This window comes from Rhopalosiphum maidis, chromosome 2, assembly GCF_003676215.2.
Source record: "Rhopalosiphum maidis isolate BTI-1 chromosome 2, ASM367621v3, whole genome shotgun sequence".
NCBI lineage: Eukaryota > Metazoa > Arthropoda > Insecta > Hemiptera > Aphididae > Rhopalosiphum > Rhopalosiphum maidis.
Genome location: NC_040878.1, coordinates 61,200,763 through 61,226,152, shown reverse-complemented (window position 1 = coordinate 61,226,152; position 25,390 = coordinate 61,200,763). Strand labels below are relative to the sequence as shown.

At 22.2% G+C, this 25,390-nt stretch overlaps 1 protein-coding gene across 6 annotated transcripts in view; it reads right to left on the bottom strand.

Moving 5' to 3' along the window:
• The window catches only part of LOC113551712 (rhodopsin-like), a 58,483-nt gene extending 38,308 nt beyond the window's left edge, over positions 1-20,175 (bottom strand). Inside the window, exons 1-4 of one of the 6 annotated variants that reach the window (XM_026954118.1) lie at positions 20,044-20,175; positions 5,312-5,513; positions 2,547-2,621; positions 2,216-2,322 (exon numbers count right to left, since the gene is read on the bottom strand). In XM_026954118.1, coding sequence (XP_026809919.1) covers positions 2,216-2,322; positions 2,547-2,595 — 156 coding nt within the window. In that variant the 5' untranslated portion in view covers positions 2,596-2,621; positions 5,312-5,513; positions 20,044-20,175. Of the gene's footprint in view, positions 1-2,215; positions 2,323-2,505; positions 2,622-5,159; positions 5,267-5,311; positions 5,514-20,043 lie in introns of those variants that run through there. The other 5 variants (XM_026954124.1, XM_026954122.1, XM_026954119.1 and 2 more) reach the window with 5 other exon arrangements.
• Between the last annotated feature and the right edge of the window lie 5,215 nt (positions 20,176-25,390).

Below are 25,390 nucleotides of genomic sequence, written 5' to 3'. Positions count from 1 at the left end.
AAAAAAAAATCAATAAATTAAACATAATTTAAATCTGAAGGGTTCTATCATTGGATGGCCTCCCTTATCATGTCATTCTGTCATTATATTATATTATTGTTTTGTTGTACATATTATCACATTTACTTATTGTGTTTTTGTTAATACAGATTGTAAATTTTCAAAAGAAAAAAAAAAGTAGATAGATATATATTATTAATAAAAAAATCTTAATTTCTTAATAATTGCTATACATTGATTTTTAATTTTTGCTAGTATAATAAAATTTTTTTTAAAATTAATTCGTACAATGCAGATAATTTGATATACATATATAAATGATTTAAGATAAGTTAAAATAACTAAAGAAAAACAATATTTTAGAAAACTACATCATACATTTATCAGTCTGTAAAGCAATAATAATAAAAACAAAATAATGTCCCTAATGTTTATACAATAATTTATAGTGTATATAATTTGTATTTAACCTATCGAAATTATTAGAATAATATTTTTAAAATAGCACTGTTATAAATATCAGAGTTAAAATTAATAAACTAAACTCGCTTTTTAGGTAATTACCCATATTATTATGTTTATTTTTTCATGAATGTTATTAAAATATAAATTGAGATCAACTTATAGTTTTTGAACACAGAATAATTAAAATGCTTAACATACACTGTGTAGTTTTTTTAAAGAGTTCTTTAAAAACGATGGTATTACATGAATAGAAAAATGTATAAAGATTAATTAAGTGAAATTAGATAATCCTACGAAAAATTCTATTTAATTTTACCTACTATTTTACTTTAAGATCATTGCATTAAAATTATATTTTAATATTTTTAAAACCTTTAATGCAATATAAATATTTTTTATTTTTACTTTAATATATTGATACTTGAGAAATAAATATTAAATTAATTGTTGTTCGACTTTTTTGATATAGATAAAAGTAAAAAAGTTTACATAAATAATATTAAAAGTTTTTAAATCAGTATTATTGAATTCAATATTTTACTTCAAGTTAAAATGATTGACCTAACTCATAAACTTTATAGAATAATATTAAATATACATGTTGATGATAAATTGTAATATCTTTAGAGAACAAAATTAATTCTGAAATAAATAATATGGTTATAATATTGATTTATGTAACTGTTAGTCTTTTATTTTTTTAAATAAAATATTCATATTTGATTATTTTTTTATTCTAAATTATTTACTTTCTAGTATACATTTATAATATCAATATCATAACCGCATTAGGGTGCCACTTAGAAAAGTTGACTTATGATACATATGTCTTAATATTATTGATTCGAGGGTGTTAACCAACATTTTAAAATTCCTTTTAAAACAATATATTATGGTGTTTAAACAACTCAATTTCTAACCACATTATGATGGACGCTTTCTCCTCTTATCGATATAATAATATGTATTTAATTTACAAATACAAACAAATTGTTACGGGAGGATGTGTACATTTAATAATTTAATGTACATTACACAGGGAGTATTTAAATTATTAATTATTAATTGTTAATTAGTATTATGGAATTTATTAGTTATTACGTCGTATTAAATAATAATAATAATAATAATAATAATAAAAAGAAATTTTAGTATCTAGAATAGTTTATTTTTTAGAACTTTATAATAAAATTTAATTGATTCTATTTATAAGCCAAGTTTAAGTTTATTTGAAATATTTAAAATAAGATAAATTTAGTCATTTGTTATTAATTATGGATAAATAATAAAATAGTACGCGACAAGGTAAAGACGGAATTAAAATAATGGTTTTCAAGAAAAGCAGAAGAATCATTGATGCCATTCAATCATACAGTAAAAAAAATTGTATATGATTAAATAATAGATGGTACAAACAAATTTTTATGAAATAAAATATTTTTTTTTAATTGCTAAAAACCTATAGGGAATATTGAAACAATAAAAAATAGATATTATCGAATTATTTTTTCGACATTCATGTATTCGTGTATTTTACGATGGTCAATATTTTTATTGTGATTATACTGATTATAATGTAATATTAGATTGAACGTTTTATATATAGATATATAAATAATACAATATAATATTATAATTATCTATGTGCTATATTAATATTATTTTACCAAATAGTAAGTAATTGCATTATTTGTGATGATAGTATTTTAAACAAGTAGGTATATAAAATGATTGGTTTTTGTATACGTACTTCGTTTTTGCACATCGCATTAAAACTGGTTAAATGGTTCGACATCGATATCTTTTGGTTTTTGGTTTCGGTGATATTATCGCATTTGTATTGTTTCCAATTTCTCACTTTTCGAGGAATACAAATAAAACAATTATTATTTTTCACATAATATGGTTATAAAATATAAAAATGATAGTAATTATGATATTGTATATTTTATTAACTTATTATTTTGCTATTAATTATGGTTATTTAGGTCTCTATAAACTAATACAACGAAAATAAATATTTTCAATATTATATAATACCATATGTATTATTGTTTTCATAGTAAAATATATTACTTCACCCAGTTTTCCATTTTGTTGGTGATTATTGATGATTTCCTCCAAACGCATATTTTTTTAAAGCTCACATGATATACCTACAACAAAAACACAAGTTTTATTTACCAAATCTTTATAAGAAAAATAATATACAGAGCATGCCATTATGAATAAAACATACAAATTATATATTGGTCCAATGTTCATAATATCTGTTACTTTAAGTATGTATACTTATAAATATATTTATTTTAGTGCAAAAACAATATAAACTTCTGTTGGAAAAAGAAATGACAGATTATTTCCTTTTTATTAATATTAATTATTATTGATTTATTTTAAATATAATTTGTATTCTAATAAAGGATATATAAAAAAATGAAATAATTTTACGTAACTATATATATATACGTATATAGTTATAAATAATACTCTTTTACTTTTATTTTATACGTTGAATAGAGTGAAAAACCGTTATTAGTTTTTTAATAATAGGATTTTTATTTATTATTGCTTCTTTTTGTAATGTTTTATAATTTAATTTATTTATATTAAATATAACCAAAGGGTCGCAAAAAGTATTACATGTAGTATGACCCTAGTACCTATATGGCTACATCTTTACTAGGGATCATGTAAATTTCTAAATTCCATTATTAAAGTAGATTGTTTTTAAAAGGTTGTGACAAAACAAGAAATATCTTTAAACCATTCAAATAGTTTCACTTGTTGTACATTTAGGTTTTTCAAAGTATTTTTATCCGCAAATATTTTATGTTTAGTTTAAATATCGTTATTAAGTCATATGATATTCCACAAAGGCCATAATAATATACAACATTTACAATGGTTTTTTTTGTACTTAGATTTGTTTAAAGTGATTATAGGTATATTTAAAAATATATTACTTTTTATGAGCGGATGAGTTAGATAATGCATAATATTACTAGTTTTATTTTGTATATGTGTTATTTTACTGTTATATTTTATCATTACTTAAGGGGTGGATCTGAATATTTTATTTATAATAATATTAGGATAACTAATAAAAACTATTGTAAAAATCAGGATACTGCTTAATACTTATTCTTGACATAACCAAATTTGTTATTCTCTGTAATGACTTGAAAATTTAACAGAATATTAACTGCATTTTAAAAATATTTTTTTTTTTATGAGCTGTTTATTTACAATTATACAATTTTTTTCGTCTTTTTTAAAATGATATTGGTAACATTTCTTTCTGAGTATAAGAAAATTTAAAACAAGATTCCTCATACGTTTTTCTTAAAAGATCGAAAAATATCAAAAACTAACTCATACATTTCTCTTAGTATTATAAGTTTAAATGTTGAATATTTTTTAGATTTTATATTTTATTCAAACAATGTTAATCGTAGATAATTTAAATTTTTTAACTATACTCAAGAACTTAAAATTTTTTCAAAATATTTAGATTTATTAATTGTATTTGTTTTACGAAACTTATCTGGATAAAATTTTAAGTTTATTATGAAAATACTAATAATAATATAAACAAAAGTAAGACATGAACTACCATAAAAATAGATGAATGTTCAATCTGCATTCTTTACTCAGAACTATTTTTCGTAGATTATTATGGGTATCATTGAATTTAAAATTAACATACTCATTACAGTGGTCAGTGACCAAGTAAATTAAAATCTACTATACAGTAGAATCGATTTCCTAAATTTAATATTTAAAGAAATTATAATATATAAACAGTAATACTAATAATTGTTCTTTTTTTCACTATGTTTTATGTATTATAATAATATTTTTTTTAACATCTCAAATGCTCAATTTATCATTATTCTGTATTCAACATAAACAACGCTATGTTTATAAGGATACATCATGCATGCCATTTAAAGCTTTATAATTTTGTATTACATTTAATATTAATATTATATAATACATATAATATAATATATATATTTATAATAATTTTTAAGATAGTATGAATTTTAAATATTAAAATATACCAAAACTAATATACCTATATAATATATACATATAAGCTAGTTTCTTATACGGTTTGTGGAACAAGTGCTCTTTACAAATTTACGATACCATCATACTCTTCACAATTTATTATGCTTTTTTTATTCTACTTCCTAAATTATCCAGCTATGTCGGAGGTTGAGTAGTGTGGTTGTGTTTTGGAGAATATAATATAGGTAATTTATTTTGCAAGGTGGGTAGTTAATATTTGCAGTAGAAGTACTCAAACATTGCTAGCTATATCTGTAACATTGTAGTTAAATTATATCATATTATATTACTACCAATACGATTTCATTTATACGACGAATTATAAGAAGTTAATAATGTTATGTTTTTATAGTTTATAATTTTAGGTGGACAATATTGTATGGAATATTATTATTATTTTAATATTATATTTATTTATAAATAATTATATAATATATATATATATATATATATTATATTAATAGTGTGAAATTGTATATTATAGTATATTATAATATAATGTACACTTTTGAAAATTTTTTTAAATGTGTAATCTTCATTTATATTTAGTTTAATTATCAATAACATTAAGTTATTTAATAATTTGTTTTTAAATTTAAGTAAATTATATTAATGACCTTTATTAATTCTATTCGTAATCTTCTTTTACAGACTTTTTATGTAGGTCTTCTATCAACATTTTCAAAAATATTCAAAACATTTTTCCAAGAAAGACTTATTGAAAGTCTTCAAGTAATTATATGTTATAATATAATAAATTCTCAATCACCATTTTGGATTCAGGTTCAAGCACTCTACTATTCATCAAATCCATCGTACCGTTGATTTTATTTTTCACTAGAATGGATAAAAAACAATTTTACACAGTAGTAGGTACTCTTCGATGATTCTTGGCTTTATAACCAGCACGGCTTCTTCAAAAGCTTAAAAAATATCTTCCTGTCTCTTATTAACTTATTAAAAAGTGCTTCCTAAAAAAAAAAAATCAAAAATTTGTAGTAAACGTAAACAATGTGCGTGTAGTTATTATAATCATAACAATAGAAGATCTTTTGACAAAATCTTAAAATAGATCATTTCTTTAATATTTGTTTATAAATGGTACAAATCTCCATAGTTTGTATTCGGTCACTCAATATTAAGCTTCTCTTAATTTTAACGATTTAGACCTTATGTTTATTTGTCGTTGTAAAAATAGTGCTATTTCGTTTTATTTTTATAGTTAGTACAAAAAATGTTTTGAATTAAACAATTATACTTAATGCATAAATTTTTTTTTTGTTACATGCAGCTATAATTTTTTATTTATGTATTTTTAATAAATCAACTGGAACTCCATCTATACATGGTAACTGACTAATCATATTAATTTTTAAGTAGTATAGGTACTTAAAAATTTCAAACATTAAAATTTGAATACATTTATTATTTAAGGATAGAAGTAATGTGAAGATATAGAAATAATATCAAATAGTATGGTGGTGTATTGTATTGACAATACATTACATATATTCTGTTCAGTTCACCTTGGAACTTGGTAACTGCTACGATTTAAAAGATAAAATAGTGGTCTGAAAATTATATTATACTACAAATAGATGGGCAAGTGAGTACCGCTTTACAATACTATTAAGTATATATATATATATATAGGTATCAAGTAGAATATATCAAATATCATGGTATTCAAATTTAATAATTTATCCATTACATTAATCTATCACTCACTAGACGCCTACTGTATAGCAAAAAGAATAAGTAGGTAATATTGTAAAATTAATTTATATATTTTGAAAATTTTATTGAGTATAGAAAAATGTATAATATTTGTAAAAGTTGTAAGTCCTTATATTTTTAAATTATAACATTACTCTTCGTTCTATCTTTTTTCATTTAAATTTGAACTTAAAAATGTTCTAATATATTTTTAATATTTTTAATCAACTATAGTAAAGACTAGTAAGGATCCTTGCATTAAATTTTCAAATTTATCAATCAAATGAAACATATTTTAATATTTTGAAAATTGTATAATATATAGAAAGTAATAATATAAATCGAAAAATTAAAAATAATATTTTGCTTATTTTGTTAATTTTAAGGAAAAAATGATTATTTAATTTATTTTTAAACGCATATTAAACAAATTTAATATTTTCTTAAAATGTTGATTATTTTATCTTAATTTAGGTAATTTTTTTCGTAATTTTCGTAGTTCACTATTAATTTTACGATACCAGTTGCGATGTGCATTTAATCTATATCGTGCTAATAGGACGAAATACTATCTTATCGTTGATATTAACTTATTAACTTTACTTTTCGTTTATATTAATTGTTAATTCGTTGGTAAATTCGTTTTACATAGTTGACATTTTATAATATTTTTTAGCTTTTTTATTTTAACATGATATGAAAATATCAACTAATGTTTTGCTACATTTTAAAAATTAAAAATTAATTTTTCCATAGTTTTACATTTGTATTTGTGTATAAATTATAAATAAAATTTTTTTCGGAATTTCAAATATTTTTTTTGCATTTTAAATGCACATTTTATAATATTTTTTGTGTATATATTGTCTATTTTAGCTTCTATAACTCTCGAGTCCTAATAAAAACTAATAAATGTGATGGATTATATATACGTACATGGAAAAAAAAACACATAAATATATACACATAATTTTAAAATTATTAAATTCATTGCTCCACTAAGAATCTAAAAAATATTTTTTTTAGATCACTGTTATTTAAAATTGGAAAAATTTCCTGGTGCCAATATGAACTTGATGGGGTATACCTATGTCAGTCTGGTTCTATAATACGAATTATGTGCGTTAAAATTGAGTATAATATAAATGTTCACAATGGTCTCCCAATTATCAGATGTTACGCGTTTGTTACGGTTTGATATGAATTCTGTTATCTTAATCATTTTAAGATAGAAACTTTAACTTTAAAATTATTCAATATTAATTTTTATGTTAGTTATTATTCTTTTGGGATTTGATTTTTACGTCTTACGTGCCTGTATAGAATTATACATAACTTATGAAGTGATAAATTTTCATTGTTTAATAGTTTAAAAATATACCAGTGATATTACTGTGGATTAAGTTCATGGAACACTTGTGTGGACCAATGTAAGATAAACCTACTCGTTTTCGAAATAACGATGGTCACGTGCGTATCGGAGCAAAATAACGTCACATTATATATGTACACATAATAATAATGTATTTGTCTTTGATCTACACACTCGAATTAGTCGTGCGTCCATTATAATATGATCGTATTTATTTTTCTGAAATATTGTATAGTTTGTGTGATCGTGTAAAATTCCGGTCACGGCTAGTGTAGTTATTGAGCCATATCAGTATTTTTATTGATCGAAGAACTAGCTTCCGTAAAAACCATCGGATATGATGTGATGATTTCCGGATGAATACTGCACAGTGATGTACTTAGAATTTTTCTTCGGCATCAATTTGGTTTAAAGAAGAAAATTGTATAAAGAAATGTGTTGCCTAGATAATCAATGCTTCGAATACAAAGAAAAAATATTAAATTTATTTGTTCTGTCTCCTGTTATAAATATAATAGTTATATCGTGTAATTCTATAGAACGTAACAATTAACATTTGTTTTAAACGAATGACTTATTCTCGAAACAAACGGTTCGGTAGCCCAGAACTAATAAATAAATAATACCCCATTAAATTCGAAACCATTTGATTTGGAAATAGTTTATAAGCGAATTTTGATTAAAGCAACATTTGCTGTATGACTGTACTATGGTCTACGGGTATTCGCTGTAATTGAAAAATTAAAATAATTAAAATAATAGACATATCTACCAAAACCAATACAATTCGCTTCAATCAGAATTTAAAACATATTTAGCTTTGTGTAACTTCACATAATAGTTATAATATATAGGTATTTCAAAATTAGTAGTTTTAATCTATTTATCTTTTCTTTTTTTATAAATGATGTTAAGTCTAAAATTGAATTAATGGATAATAAAATGTACATTTTATTTTTTTATAAATATTAAACAGGTATTACATTTTCTATTTAACAATGTAAATAAGTATTACTGCGTAACAATATACATGCGCTTGAACAGTCTGTAATTTGTAGACGCAAATTTAGCTTAATAATATAAATACTTTTAACCCCATCAAATAAATAGTGGTATTGAATATAAAAATAATGTTCTAGTCAAAAAATATTTCTAACATTTTAGTCGTTATTGTTTTATTTTAAATTTATTCGACAACATTTTTTTTTATAGTTATTTTTTTTATATATTATGTTATTTATAAATTGTCCCATGTTCCAATGTACTGACTATTTGGTGGTACCTGTAAGGTACCTAAAACTAAAGGACAATGTGAAGCATAAAATGCGACTTGTGTTGAAAAGAGTTCACAACGAATATTATTACGACCATTTTTAATTAGCCAAGCATTATTTTTTCATACAATAAAATTATGTATATAAAAATATGATATTTAAAAAAAAGTTTTTACATACTTGTTATATTGTATTTTATGTTTCATTGTATGTTAAATGTAATAATAAGTTATCATTTATATGTAAATAAGATTCAGTTAAATATAAATTATTCGTCTTTAACAGAACAATTTTGTAATAATTATTACTAGGGTTTAATTTATTATTTGAAAGAAAGACAATTTACACATCAACGATTACTGAAGTATTAAAACTGCTACTTATCACGAATTTGAAAAACATATAAACTATAGACAATCATTATTTTTATTTTTATTTATTTTTTTATCTGTATAGATACTTAATTATATGCATGATAATTGTATTCAACGATTAAAACCTATTATTTTTGTAGGAAAAAAGTTTTAGTTACATAATAAAATATTGAAATTGTTGAAAAGGCTTCATTAAATTCTAAAGAGATTGAACCTCTTCAGTACCCACTAAAATTTAAACATGAATATTAATATTCCATAATACATAGAATTAACAAAATATTTTATACAATTGTTACTTGGTATTTTGATTAGTTATTTATGTGTACAGTAAAAGATGAGTAAAGATTCAATCCTATCCAACTAGCTAGCGAAAATAATAATTATTATTGATTTAGACGTATTCATAATATATAAGGTAATATGTAAAGTATATGATTTATAGATAATACACAGTTCACAAATAAATAAACGCGATTTTAACGGTCTTTTGATTGTCTTGTATGAGTTATGTATAATTTTATAAACTTGATAATATTTTCGTTTTAATAAACTTTAACGATTGCGGCCCGTTTGGGTTAAAGGAATGAATATGAAACAATATCTCATACATATTATTAAACATTAAATAAATAAATACAATTTATATCTTATTTTAGTGTTGAGTTTCGATAATAAACCGCTATGACATAGAACGATAAAAGTAAAAAATATTAATATGTTATACCATCATTCGAGAGAAAGTAATGTATTTATAAAAAATATAAAATTATCAACCCGTTGGATACTTATAAAAATACAAAAAAATTATTTTTTGTTTTTTATAATAATATATATATAATGCATTAAGGTCGGTAGAATATTTTTTTATACATAGAGCATCGTACAATCATTGAAGTCACGTTTGCCTGTACCTACAGAGATATAATTATCCGTCAAGTAGTTTCTCCATACTTCTCACGCTTGAAGAGGGTATCTGTTGGTATATTCTTTTACAAAAATGTCGACTCATCTTTAGTCTGTTGAAAAAATAAAACTCTTTGCACTTGTAAAATATGGTCGTTGCAAAAAAAAAATTGCATAGGACTTACATTAATACAAGTACTAGTTGTATGCCTCTCATAAGAAATTAAAATAATTCTTTTATCATTTTTCTCGTTTTTATATGTTCATACTCTGTAAGGCCAACTCAGTGAACTTAAAATATATATTTTTTAAAAGTCAATAATTATATAGTTTCAAATTATTTTTAGCAACTGCAGAGTTTGGTTTGAAATTGTAAAATCAAATGTAACAAAAAATATAATATAGGTATAGCTTTATAAAATATATCGAAGAGAAATCAGAAAATAACAATGAAAATGTGTCTAAAAAAGAATGGTAGGTACAATACAAAATGAATAGTTTTACGTGTTTAAAAACCAGATCGATATTTTTAATGTTTCCAAATTAATAAAATAAATTTATAAGATAATCAGTAAAAAAGATAGATATATTTTGTCGCTAACACCAATGATTGGCTAAGTAAAAGTAAGTTAAACTTATTATTATGATTTTATATGTTGTTTTGTATCTAATTAATTAAATAGTTCATAAAAATTAATTAATTAAAAGTTGTTGTTTTCAATTAAATTGTTGTTTTACTGATTGAATTGTAAACAATGTTAATTATATTAGTTATTATAATCTATATTGAATATTTAAATAAATGCAAAATCATCATTAGTTCATTTTTTATTAGTTGTTTTAGGTTTGAGAAACTTTCAATGGATAAAACAACTGAAATGTCTTATATTTATGTATAATTGTAGGTTAGAGTAATAGATAATATTATATTTATGAAAACAAATCATTTAGTTTCCGTGGTTAGTTTGTCATAAAAGGATTAATATTACATTTTTTTTTTAAGTTAACTAATACAGCAAAAATACATTTATTTTTATTTGAAGATTTGAAGACAAGCATGATTGTCCGAGAATCACGAATCAACCACATTAAAAATAACACTGTAATATTTTTAATAATAAAAATTAAATTAGATATTAGATAGATATTATATTCCAAGTTTCGTGTTTACAAATAATAATACTATGATAATATACTGCAATTCTCCTATAATTGCTCATTCCTAACTTAGCTTGTTGACATTGATCGTAAACATGTATACCTAACATACTTGGAGTTTGAACGGTATAGTTATCAACCTCAACAAATATAATATCGCAGTTTAATATTGATTGGAAGATACGTCCAATATTGACACAAACTATAGCATTATAGCACCGAAATAGGTTGATCTTATCGGTGAAATTTATCAATCTACGTATCTTAGAATGTACCGTGAGGTTCATTAAATAATTTGTAACGCGCGACTAGACTAATTAGGACATGACATAATATATTGATTATTGAGTACTTATAAATTATAATCCATAAATGCATTTAATAATTAAATGACGCAATAAATAGTTGATTATATTTTGGATATACTTTATTAATTAGGATAAAGGTTAATTATAAAGAAAAAATATCAACTGTTTAATCTAAGTATAAGAAAAGTGTATTATAATTATATGTGTACAGTAGACAACAGACCGCAGTAAATCATTTGACAGAGATGAGTGAAATGTACTGATTAAATCATAATTGATTTTGTTCGGGTAATTATAACTAATAAGTACTCGTCAACTTAAAAGTTTAAAATAAACTTAACTAATTATCATATCAGCACCCAGAATTGTCATAGTCAATGATTTAAAAATCATTATAACTTTTAAAAGTATTTAATCAATTCAATAGAAGAATAATATTTGATATTATACACCTATAACTTATACTTATTTTTAGTTTTAAAAATTATAATAATATATATTTATGTCGTATGATTCTCCAATAAACTATTTGGGCAAAACAGTAGGTATATGAACTTGATTTATAAAATCAAATCCATATGTGAGAGGAAAGTAAATATAAGAAAATCGAGCAATGGAATATAAAATAAATAAATTTTATTTTCCATTTATTTTTTTACTAAATAATGACTTAGTATAATTGATTTTATATTACAGTTGAAATTTGAGTATTACTGTAACGTTAAGTAAATATACATTATGAACAAAATTGTAGCAAATGTAAGTGAATACGACAGTAATGTAAAACAAAAAAAAACAGTGTCATATTATATAAAAACTAAAATATATCACCGATACAATTTAAAAACTGTGATAATTACTTTGCTGAATTTTAGGTATCGATTATTCTTCGTCATTGGAAGTCCCAGTAATAGATGTGTTAAAATTAATTCAATAACTATTCTATGACTTCATTGTATCTATAAAAAACGATTCTGAGCTGAAATGGTCTATTAACCTATATTTATAAGGACATTTTATTATATATAAGTAAGCTACTTTTCTATTAGTGATAGGGTAGGTTGAATTAATTTTATCCAAAAACCAATAGCATATAATATTATAATAATACATTAATTATTATTATAATATTACAAACTTTTATTATATTATGAGTCTAGGGTCTGGAATTATATTTATTAAAAATGTACATAATATGTAGCTGAAAAAAAATTATTCTTGTTAATTAAATTGGAACAAGTTTAAAAATATGTATAACACGTATTAAATAATTTAAATAGTTGAGCTGAGTACATTGAATTTATATAATTCATTGGCTCATTGTATTGAACGTTCAGAATAAAAAGCCTTGAATGTAAACTGCAATTAAAAACAATTGGTAGATTTTTATAATATCGTATAAATTATCTGATGAGTTACAGAGTTACAGTTTATTATTAAACACTATTTTCAAAAAAAAAAAAAACACCATTCTGTTTTCAGAAAATATGTTTTCGAATAAATAAAAGTTTCATTGTCTATTTGTCAAAGAGTAATGTATTAAGTCACAACATATATTTTTATTTTTACACTAATTTTTCGACGTGATACATACATCAAATATATTAATCATATTGTTATCGTGAGCTTTATTTACAAAAAATTATCAATTATTGAGTAAAAAATATATTTAAAAATAATCAAAATGTGAATGCAACTAAAAATAGGAAGTATCGTTAATATATTTTTTTAAACATATTGATAACATTTTTTATAAATGTTGAAATTTTTATTATTATAATTAAAAATGTTCTAGACACGCAAAATCAAATCCAAATCATTATAGGTAAAAAATAAAAATGTGTAAATGCAGCAAATTTCTATTATTAGTTATAGCTTACAAGTCAATACCGCGAAACAATGGAATAGATTTGTGGTATATGTAGCTTAAAATAATTAATCTTAGTATCTAGATAAAAATCATTGTGTTTAGAAAATTAAAATTTAAGTATAAAGTAGAATATTCAAGTTTCTACAGTAAGTTAATATTTTTTAAATTGCAATAAAATAACAAAACTCGATTGAGAACAAATCATCAAATTATCTGTAAATATCCAATGTCTTCAACATTTTAACTTTGATCTCTTATAAAAAAAACTGTATGTGCTTTATCGTTAAGTTTTTTTAGTTTCAGTTTAAAAAACTTATGAGAATTATATTATTAAATTTAAAAGTTTTAAGTGTTTAATTTGTTAATTTTTTTAAATCTATAAAATAATTTGTATAATTTGTGATTAAAACGACCTTAAAATTTAAATACTTATAAAAATATGTGTAAATAACAAATTATTTTTATTAAACAAACAAAAATATTTTAATTTGATAAAATAAATAAGTATATTGAATTCAAAACGTTTAGTTAATGTAATAATTGTTGATTATTCTTCTTTAAAAAAAATTAAGCAAATTTATTTATTTAAGTTTTTCGGTCTACTGCATTTGCAATTATTATAATGATTAGTAAAAATTAATTCTATCTGATGTATTAATAATTATAATTATTAGTTACATTACTCTTTAAACTAATTACATGTAAGTTAAGTTAGAACGTTGGATGTGGAAAAAAATCTTTCTAAAAATCGAGTATAAAGAGAAGTTATACTGTTGTAAGAGTTATATAGTTCATTTTTATACAAACACAATAATAATATGCATTACGTAAACATCGTAATTATTTTACTGCAAACACTTATGTATAAAAAGAACACTTGAAAATATTTTTTCTTGCAAAATTTGAATTTATTCTAATGTAGCATTTTTGAAAACAAAATTATACTTTTTATAATCTTTGAACGTTATAACTTATTATGGTTTTTCTTATGTTGAATGATAAAAATATTTTTAATTTTATAAATCTAAATAGATCATTTTTCAGAGAATGTTGACGTTTAAAAATTAAATTTTGAACTAGTAGTGAATAATATTATAGTTATAACTAACAAGTATATTTGAAAAATTAAACAAATGGAGGAAAGATGAAATATTTTTTTTTTTTGAGTAATAAGAGTAATAAGTATTATGTAAAATAACATTTTCAAAAATATTGAGGGTTTTTAGGATACTGAACTCCATTGTCAAGGTTTAAGATTAGCCTAGTATAAGTACCCATTAAGTACACTATATGTATCATGTATTTATGTATTACTATGATTATTCACGTAACGTCCCTAACATAATATGTGTATTGCTAAAATTAAAGTCTGGTTTGCTTAGAATGCTTAGATGCTATAAAGTATTAAGATTCTACTTTAGTCGCGTTTTCCCTTTTGTATGATTTTTCCGCTTGAAATTTTTATTACCTTCATATTAAAAATTCTAGAGACATATATGTAGGTATATAATATATATATTTCTTCGATCAATAAAACGACTAAGCTGTGCTATATAATACCTATACATATTATGCTAATGACCAAAGAAGTCGAAGCTGACATTTTTTTTTAAATTTCAAGAACAATAAAAAAAAAAAAAGTACCTATATATTTCAAATACAATTAATTTAATTTTTTTTTTTTTTTTACTATTTGAAGGAGATTGAATATTAGTTGTTTTTTAGGAGCGTTTGTTATAGACGTTATACCAAAAGAAGTTGAAATATTTCAAATAATTATGAATAGTGTGAGTGAATCACGTGTGTAAATTTCCGTTTTACTTAACACGTTGTTTATAATCTTTAAAATTGTGTACTATTTGTCGACGCATCCCAAACGGCTCCCGTTGAAAAAGGTTTTACGAACAGGTAAATTCCTAAACGGCTCCCATTGAAAAAAAATTTACAAACAGGAAAATTCCCTAACTGCTAACGGTAATACCGGTATACTAATTTGAGCTTTTCTAAGTCTTTGGTATAAGTAAATTAATTTTATGAAAAAAAAAAAAAACAATAGCCCATTGTGCAAATAATCGACGAGTGTTCATTAAACAAAATAACACGCATTGAGTTTGTAAAAAAGTGTGCAAAAAAAATTTACCAATAATTTAAATTTTTGATTTTTTTAATATATTTATATACATATACACACGTTTTACATTTTTTTAACTTATTCTTAATTTAATTCACAATAACGCAATAATATAATATGCTTTTTATATTTTTTTAACTTTAAAATGTAACTCACAATAATATGTGCTTTTTTATATAATTTTTATAAATTTTTTTTATAATTTACTTAGCGTTCATCAATATATTTTTAACCTCACCTCTTTTGGGACAGTTCTAAGTCTGTATGAAGTGGGAAAGAATTTGTGTTGTAATAAACCGGAGCCGTTTGGATAATTATCTGTTCGTAAAACCTTTTTGACGGGAGCCGTTAAGGAATTTACGTATTTTTTAAAACGGGAGCCGAATGGGCTACGTCCCTATTTGTTAACCATATTAAAGAATAAGGTATTGATGTGATAAGAAATTTTAAAGCGGATTTGTTATATTATCTACTTAATATGATAGGTAATGTACCTAGTTTATCTATACCTCGCAGAACCCAAATGCTATTACAACTTATTATTTTAAAATTTTTATTTATTTATTTTTTAATGAACATGAATTTTATTAAATCTACAAAATTAATAAGTTTAGATTCTGAGTGAAGCAATGAATGTATTGATTTTTTTCATGATATATATATATATATTTTTTTTTGAGTTACATGATAAGTTTTCGATAAAAGTCTCAGTATTTTAAGTACTTATTTTTATAATCACGAAAAACATACATTAAATTAAAGAAAAAAACCAGAAATTTTATACAAATTTAATTTTTGACAAAATCGAAATTTTTTTTTTTTTGATATAACTTAAAAACTAATGACCGTAGATCCTTGAAATTTTCATGTTTATATTATTGTTTTTTATTTACGATAAAGTTATCAAATTATTACAACTAATTTTAAGTTATTATAAACAAAAAAAATTTTTTTAATTTTTTTTTTCGATTAAAAATTATTTTCTGGGTACAAATGTTTGAAAATTGTATACAAAGTTCTTTAAACGTTGTTAATTTCTTAATTTTCTTAAAGCTAAAATGTTGACAAAATCTATAAAACCGCAAAAATTAGTAAATGATTTTATTTTCATAACTAAGATTAAATTTAATGTAAGGTGCTTTATAGGGTTTTCAACCTTTATATGAAAATAAAATTCTACCGGTAAGCCAAATCAATTTTTATAAGTATTTCCAGTTCAAATGTTTACAACATTCGATACTAACCCGTAAAATAATTATTCTCTTCAAATAATTTTTGATATTTTATCGTATTTTAAAGATATAAAATAATAAAAGATACTTGAAATTTCCATCAAATGTTTATACTATCAATTTTATTACACAATCGAATTCTCAGATCTTTTAAAATTCTTTTTTAGTTTTTTAAAGACATAAGAAATTCACACATTTTTTAAAAATTTTTTCTTAAATGTCGAACAAAAAGTATTTGCATGTTTAATAATAAAATTCTTGAAAATTTAATACAAGGTTCCATAAAAATTAATTTTTTATCTGTATAAAAATATTAAATTTATTTAAACATATTGTTTAATTATTTTGTTATAATTTAAAAATATTTTTCGTGGAACTTAAACTTTTATGTATTTTATGTTACTATAATATGAATTTTATTATACGTTATATTTATTTTTAGATACTATAAATCTATTTTTATTGTTTTATAGTATATTTTATAAAAGTATATTATTATATTTTGTGTTATATAAGTTGATATAATATGGTATAAATATGTATTATTATAATAACTAAAAACTAATAATATAATTAATTTAAAATTTTTGGAAAAAATATATCGACATACTATAGTTCTAAAAGTAAAATAAATTAATGGCTATATAAAAAAACATATCACTTGGTGATTTAGGCTGATAGACCGTTTACGCTAAGAATAGTTTTTCATATGTAATGATATATCAAACTTAACATACCTATAATAATAAGTAATGACTTATTACATATTTTAATGTATAGCAGAGAGATATCAACTTACCTAAAGATTTATTATATTACTATAAACAAATATATTAAAGCTTATAGTTTAAATTTTTACCAAACTTTTTACTTTACCATAACTTTTAAAATATAGATTAAACAATTATATAATATGACGTATACCTAATTATATATAACGAAAAAAAAAATTAATATTTGTTAGATATTTTAAAAAAAAAATGCAATTATAAGAAAAAAAGAATATAAATTCTAAGTTAAGTTAGGTAAATTCTTTTCATTTTAATACAATTGATATAGAGACAAAAAAAAGATAACGATAAATATATATATGTTTAAAAGTTGTGGATGATTATGTATTAGTATAGGATAAGTTTGATTTTTTATTGTAATAATTAAATAAGTAATAATTTTAAATATAAGAGTACATATTATATTCTTTCTATTTTATATTTTGCATCTACAAAATTATAAATTTTATTTTGTTTTGTTTAATTCTTTTATCAGTGTTCATATAATAATTATACATATATATATATATATATATATATATCATATAATTACTAAATTCATTAGATCATAATTTTATTTATATTCTTATAACTTACAATCACAATGCTTAAAAGTTAAAATTATAGATAAACTCAAAATCTGTAGAAGAATATAAAAATATTTATATATATTCGTACCACTTCGGTTTTAAATTAGGTAAAAAATGTAAATGTATACTTTTGATACCTAATTACTCATTATTGGAATGAAGAATTATTATCATTTCAAGATTATCAATATTTTTAACTTACATAGTATGAAAACTAATCATAATATAATTTATTTATTTTCATCTTTTCGATTTATTTTTAATTTAGTATAACAAATTATTTTTAAATTATTCTAATACAGTAATTTACCTACAAGACCAGAGTAGGTAACATAATATAATATTTATCAAGAAATTACCTGTTCTCAAATATTAATATTTATCTGATTATTAAATTGATACTATCTTATAATCCTAACAGCAAAATAAGCTCTATAGATTTAATTAAAAAAAATAAAAAATAGTTTATTATTGAGATATTAGAAGTCCATAATACGACATATACATCTATATAGGAAGTCTATAAGCATACAAATGAAATGTTTAAAACGTATTCCAAGTGGTATTTAAGTCAAGTACCATTGTCCAAACTATTAGTGATAAGAAAATTAGATAAAAGTAATTTGTTTGTATTGTTTAAAGATAAATTTCTTTTTATTATACATATTTATTACTAACGCATCTTTTGACCATTCGAATCTTAAAACCGACTATTTGGCATTCAGTCAGCTTAAGATGCATCATTGATTTTGTAATAAATACTTAAAGTAGCTTACTAAGCGACGTAACAACCATGTACCATTGTGTTATTATATATCTATGAATTATATGTAAATTGTATAGTTATTTTATTTAATAATATTTACAGACATTCTATAGGTTGCTTTACTTGTAAAAATAACTTAACGATTTATATAAAAATAAACACAAATTAGATTAATTAAAAAAGTGTTCATAATTCATGTTTATTAAAAATTTAAATAACTTTTCCTGAAAGTGTATATAAAAACAAATGCTGCTAATAATATAATATTAAATTAAATTTATGGTTTTTAACTATACATTTATACTGAATATATTGAAATTACCTATACTTTAATTCAATAGTAATATATGTATATAATGTATTTACAACTTTTTAGCTTATTGACAAGATTTTAATAAAAGTAAGCTTCTTTCGATTTGATCAAATTTAATGAACTTTGTAAAAACGTATAGAGAATTAACGTGATCAAAACTTTATTTAATGTATTTAATACTTTATTTTAATTTGTTTAAAAATCGTAATTTTATTAAAATAACGTATAAAAAAAATGTAGAAATTTACTCACAAATGTACTATATGTATTATAGTTACAGCTAACAAAACAATAGCTGATAGTTGAAAAAAACTCGATTGATGTAACGGCAGTTTTATTAAAAATTAATGTGTGATTTGTTGTTATATTTTATCTAAAGACCTATGAAAGCGTTTAATCACTATTTAAAATAAACAGGAGTTAAATTATTTTTATTCATGTTTGATTATTAAAAAATAATAAAGAAATAATGAACCTGGAAAAATATTTTACAATATAGTTATACAATTCGTTACAATGTTCAAAATACAAAAATTGTTAAATAAATAGAAAAAAAAAACTGATGGATTTGTTTAATCGGATTTACATAATATATGCTATCGATATTATATTCTTATTAATTTATATGGAATTGAAAGAATAAAAAAAAAATAATTAAAAAAATGAGTTTATTTAATGTATTATTTGAAATATTTTTATAATCATAAAATTATCAACTTACGTTTTAAGTGTGTTTTCAAGCCATCGGCAGCGAAATCCTCGCACCTGTTTGCACGCGACATTCAACGCAGACTGGAATGGTCTTAACACGGGTGGCGCATCGACAGACGCACTCCCTCCGGCTCTCTCCGCGTTGTGTGCGCCCTCGGATGCAACTAACGCACTTCATTCGTCCCGCACTCAGTGTGTTGTATGACGTTCTGACCCTGACCGTACACAAAACTGGCCTACTAAAGGTTTTAAAAAACATTGACGACCCTAATTCTGAGGACCACAGTTTATAGGTAATCCAACCTTGGGTGGATATCAAATATAGTTATTACTTTTATAACTTAAGTGTAATTAATTATTGTTGCTAATTACTAGTAAAATAATGAACGATAATATTTAATAAATTAAATTAATTTTACAGTTACTTGAAGGAAAACCTATGGATAACCTTGTATTGGGTTTTTTAACCTTAGGTATAAATCACAAAAATTTTATGAATTTTAAACTTTAAAATTCCTAGCAAATTTTTGCGATTTTAATATGTTTTGTAAATTTTTGAAATTTAAATGCTTGTAAACAAAAATTGTGACTAACGATTTTTGATTTTTTTTTTTTTACCACGATAAGTACAGTTTATAATAAACTTTGTATTACATTTTAAAGATTTTTTGGATAGCCAAATTTTTTTTATCGGCATTTCAAGAAAAAAAACTTAAAAAGTCGAAAATTTCAATTGTCTATAAGTAGCTCAAAAAAAGTCAAAATATTTTGAAAATTTAATTCTGAATAGATAACCATAATATAAACATTTGGTGACAATTTCAAGTATTTACAATGATTCCTTTTTGAGTTACAGCAAAATCAAAATATCGATATTGTCAAAAAGTGGTTATGCGTAAAAATTTCCGTTTTTCCGTTATTTTTTTCAGGGTTTTTTCCGACGTTTTTGAAAACTACTGGAAATTTTTTACTTTTGCTCCCCCCCCCAAACAAAAAAGTACCAACTAGATGAATTTTCCTTTTCAAAGAGAGGCTGAAGTCGACAATTGAAGCATTATTACTACTCCAAAACGTGATGTCAGACATAAAAATAAAAATAAAAAAAAACACACATCATTGTAAAATCAACACATTCATCACTCCGTTTAGAATCTAAAAACACAGGCAGTACATAGATATACGTGCTAAGTTGTTTTCTTGCTTTCCTTATTTCACCCTAGATTTGTATTATTGGTTTAAATTATAAATCAACAACAATAATCGTTTTATTTAGATAAATACAATAGTTTTCTATTTATTTATAAATTTTAGAAAACTCTAATAAGCGACAAAAAATAATACCATTTTCAAAGAAAAACAGAAAACAATTTTATACACTTCGCTACCCACTACACAATAATAAAAATATTTTTAATATTTTTTAATTCACTAAAATTATTATATGGAAAACAAATGTTTCATAGTATGTATGTGCTTATTAGTTGTGTTAAATTTATAAAAGAGAGATGCTTTTAATAATAGTAATTAATTATTAAAAATAATATACATGAAAAATGAAAAAAACTACTTTTGTTAACTTTTTTCAAGAAATTAAAATTAATTAATTTTACACTTTAAAAGACCAAAAATGTAACATTTTATATTATATATTTTTTATGCATCAATTGAAATGCATTGGTCTTAGAAAAGGATTTATGTATAGTGGGATTAAATTGAGTATTCATTTTAGCTAAACTTCATTGAATACCATAGTAATATAAAGGCATAAAGCCAGTAAAAGGTATTATGTTTGGAATGTAACGTTGTCATGACTTACTTATATACGTACACCATTACGCAGTCTTTAATGTTTAATATTATTCATGGTTTATTCAAATAATAATTGTGATCATTTTAATAAAATGATAGGTATGTTTAAAATTGTATCCTATATGTTGTTGAATTTCAAATATTTAAAGCATAAATTGTAAAAGTCTAAAGAAAAAAACTCAACCACATTTTGGGATGCCATCGATTTCGAGAAATTTGTTTTAAGATCTGAAATATTTAACATTAAACAATATTAAACAATAACGAAATCATTAGTGTAGTGATTGTTCTACTGTTAAGATATTCAAAATTAATTATAACAGATATGATTGGTATACCATGTACGATAAATTATGAACAATATTTATACACAAATGAATCACAATGATAATATACTGTAACACAAAGTAAATATAATATTAATATGATAACAACTTCTGAATTATAGCAATGACCGAAAATAATGGGGAAATTCTAGAGTATAATTTTAAGTTAATTAATATACATTCAATATGATTAAAAATATAACATAAAAAGAAATAAGGACAGAAAATTAGTATGGTTTTTGATTACTTAAATTGACAAGAAATTTTAATAGAAATAATAAATATAATAAATAATATGATGGAAAATATTTCGTTTTCGCCATTGAATAGTTATTACAATTTGCTAAGTATATAACGCACTTTATGATACTTCATCATTAAGAAATAAAAAATATATATATATGTATTTAATTTAAAGGATGATAATAATCATTTAACATAATAATTTCGTGAAAAAAAGTTAAGGAGTTAAAAAAAAAAAATATTTTAAGAACAGAAATTATATACGTAAGAATAGAATATGATTTTATATGTATAGTTTAATATAGTCAAAATAATTTGCTTATTTTTTCGTATAATATGAAAGAAATAATAGTGTACATAATAAATATTAAGCTATGGTATCAATTAAAATAGACAAGAAAGAAAAAAATAGAAAAAAGATTGATGTCCTTTCATTTGAGAATATTCTGCAACAGTTATAATATAAAAATTATTATAACACTACAAAATGTTAAAATGAAGGAAATTAATAATATATTTTAACACTACTTATAATTTAAATGAATAAAACATTATCTACAGCTCAAAATACTCAACATCACGCCATCCCTCCATCAAACAACAATGTCAGGAGGATCTCCAAACAGTTTCAATCGACATAATATAAATATAATATTATATAATAATATAATATTTAGACATTTTAAACGAACATAGTTAGATTAAATATGATAAATTAAATCACTAAAAGTCGTGCTATCAAATACTAGGCTAATAATCGATATCAATGTTTCTCAACGTTTTTAGTGTGACTACTAATAACGCGTTTAATTTTTTTGTAACGCCTAAATAATTTATACACTAATAGATTGCCAACTAAATACTATAAAAATAGTAATATTTCTTTGATACTTATTATTTTTTATTTAGAGGATCAAATACATATTACAGATTAGATATTAAACTTAGTTACAGTTAATCTACCCCCTATGTAAGTGTATGCAGCTTATATTTATACTTTGAAACTTAAAGTACAGATAATGTAGTTGTTTGTAAATGATGAAAACTTTTTATTTATTTAAATATATACAATTAAACTAAATTATATCTTACTGTCATGCGAACAATACAAAACCACAAAACCATTTCTGATTCCACGTTTTCCGTTTTAAATTATGTATGAATTTAGAAAATATGATACACATATATATTTGTGATCGAGATTCCGAATTGTTGTATTGCTTTAAATCATTTTTAGACGACCCACAAGGGGATAGATTTTATGCCAATAAAGTCTGTACCTTTTATAAAATAACTAAAATTTATTTTATATTTATTATGCTGAATACATTTTGATATATTTGTCGTATTAGCATAGCTAAAAATTATTTAAAATTAAAAAACTATTTTCAATTTATTTTACATTATGATTAATTTAGGAGTTTAGGATTTTACCGGGTTCCGTGAACTTCTGCAGATCGACTAAGTGTTTATTGCTCGACATTTGTAAATTATTCACAATTTTAATGGGACGGTCAAAATGCAAATTTAACACTGCAGTATTTGAATGCATAGAACATGAACGATGTGAAACACAACGCCGAATTTACGTGTTATGCAATTCAAAATGTCAAGTATGTTAGAAACATTCCTACTCGTTTTATATCTCGTTTTCATTCCGTTTACATAGGAAAATACGTCAATCCGTAATTTTCCAAATAATAGAACCGTTAATTTTCCATCTAACGTCTCTCACCATCAATATTTGTGGTTGTTTGTTAAAAAAAATGAAATTGTTTAATTCAAATTTATATTACTAAATTAAGTTGTACGTATTTTACGTAGGTACGGATCCATGTCAAAAACATAAATACTAAGCGGTTTGTCAAGCCTCGATGATTTTAAAATATATAGGTACTTAAAATTACACAAATTACTATTTAATTTGAAAAATAACAAATGACGAGAAGGCTAAACCTTCGTTTGTATGGGTTTTACCTAGTGGACCAAGAACCATCACTGTATGTCAAAAAAATACATTTTGTTATATAAAATATAATAATAATAAAATTACATTAAATCGTAATTATTTTCCTGTGCGCAGAAATTATACATTACAAGAGGTAAACATTTGTTAAACGTATATCTATTTTTAAATAAATCAATTTGCTCTATTGTAAATATTTATTATTTTTAATTTTATAATTTATTGCATTTAAATTTGTTAGGTATATATATTACACATATATTTATATGTTTTGTAATAATATTATGTGAAACAAAATAATACATTTAATTCACTTAACAATACATTTTAAGATAACTAATATTGTTTATTTATTTATTTATTCGTATGGCACTAATAACATTCAATAGTTATGACCAAATTAACGGATGTTGTTAAAATTTCAAATTTTTTCAAGTATAAACAATGTATTTTCATAATTAAAATACTATTTAAATTACGTCAAATTGTTTATAATTGATATTAAAAAAAAAAAAAATAATAAATAAATAATTTAATGAATATTAATTATTATAAAACATAATGTATAATATATTTTTTAATGATTCAATACATAATGTAGTTTAATAATATATATATACAATTATAATTATATTTTATCAGAAGTATCAAACTTAAAGATTATAGAGATTTCGATTTCCTCGGGTCTGAAAAAATTAATAAATAAAAAAACGGTGCGTAATTATAATAAAAAAAATTGAACTAAGAGCACACTAAATTATAAGTCAAATCAAACAAAAAAATATTATTTGTAAAGGGACTGAATCGATCTGTAGACAATTGTACACATTTTTTTTTTTATTTAGTGTGCTATTCTTTCAAATCGACTAATGAAAGACTTCCGGATAAATGAACATGTACATTAAAATAATTTCTTTGTGACTACAGCTTTTAGTTTTAAAATGAGGATTTTGCTTATATTCTTATTTGAATTTATATAGCAAGCAATATCTATATTTATAGTTCTTTTGATA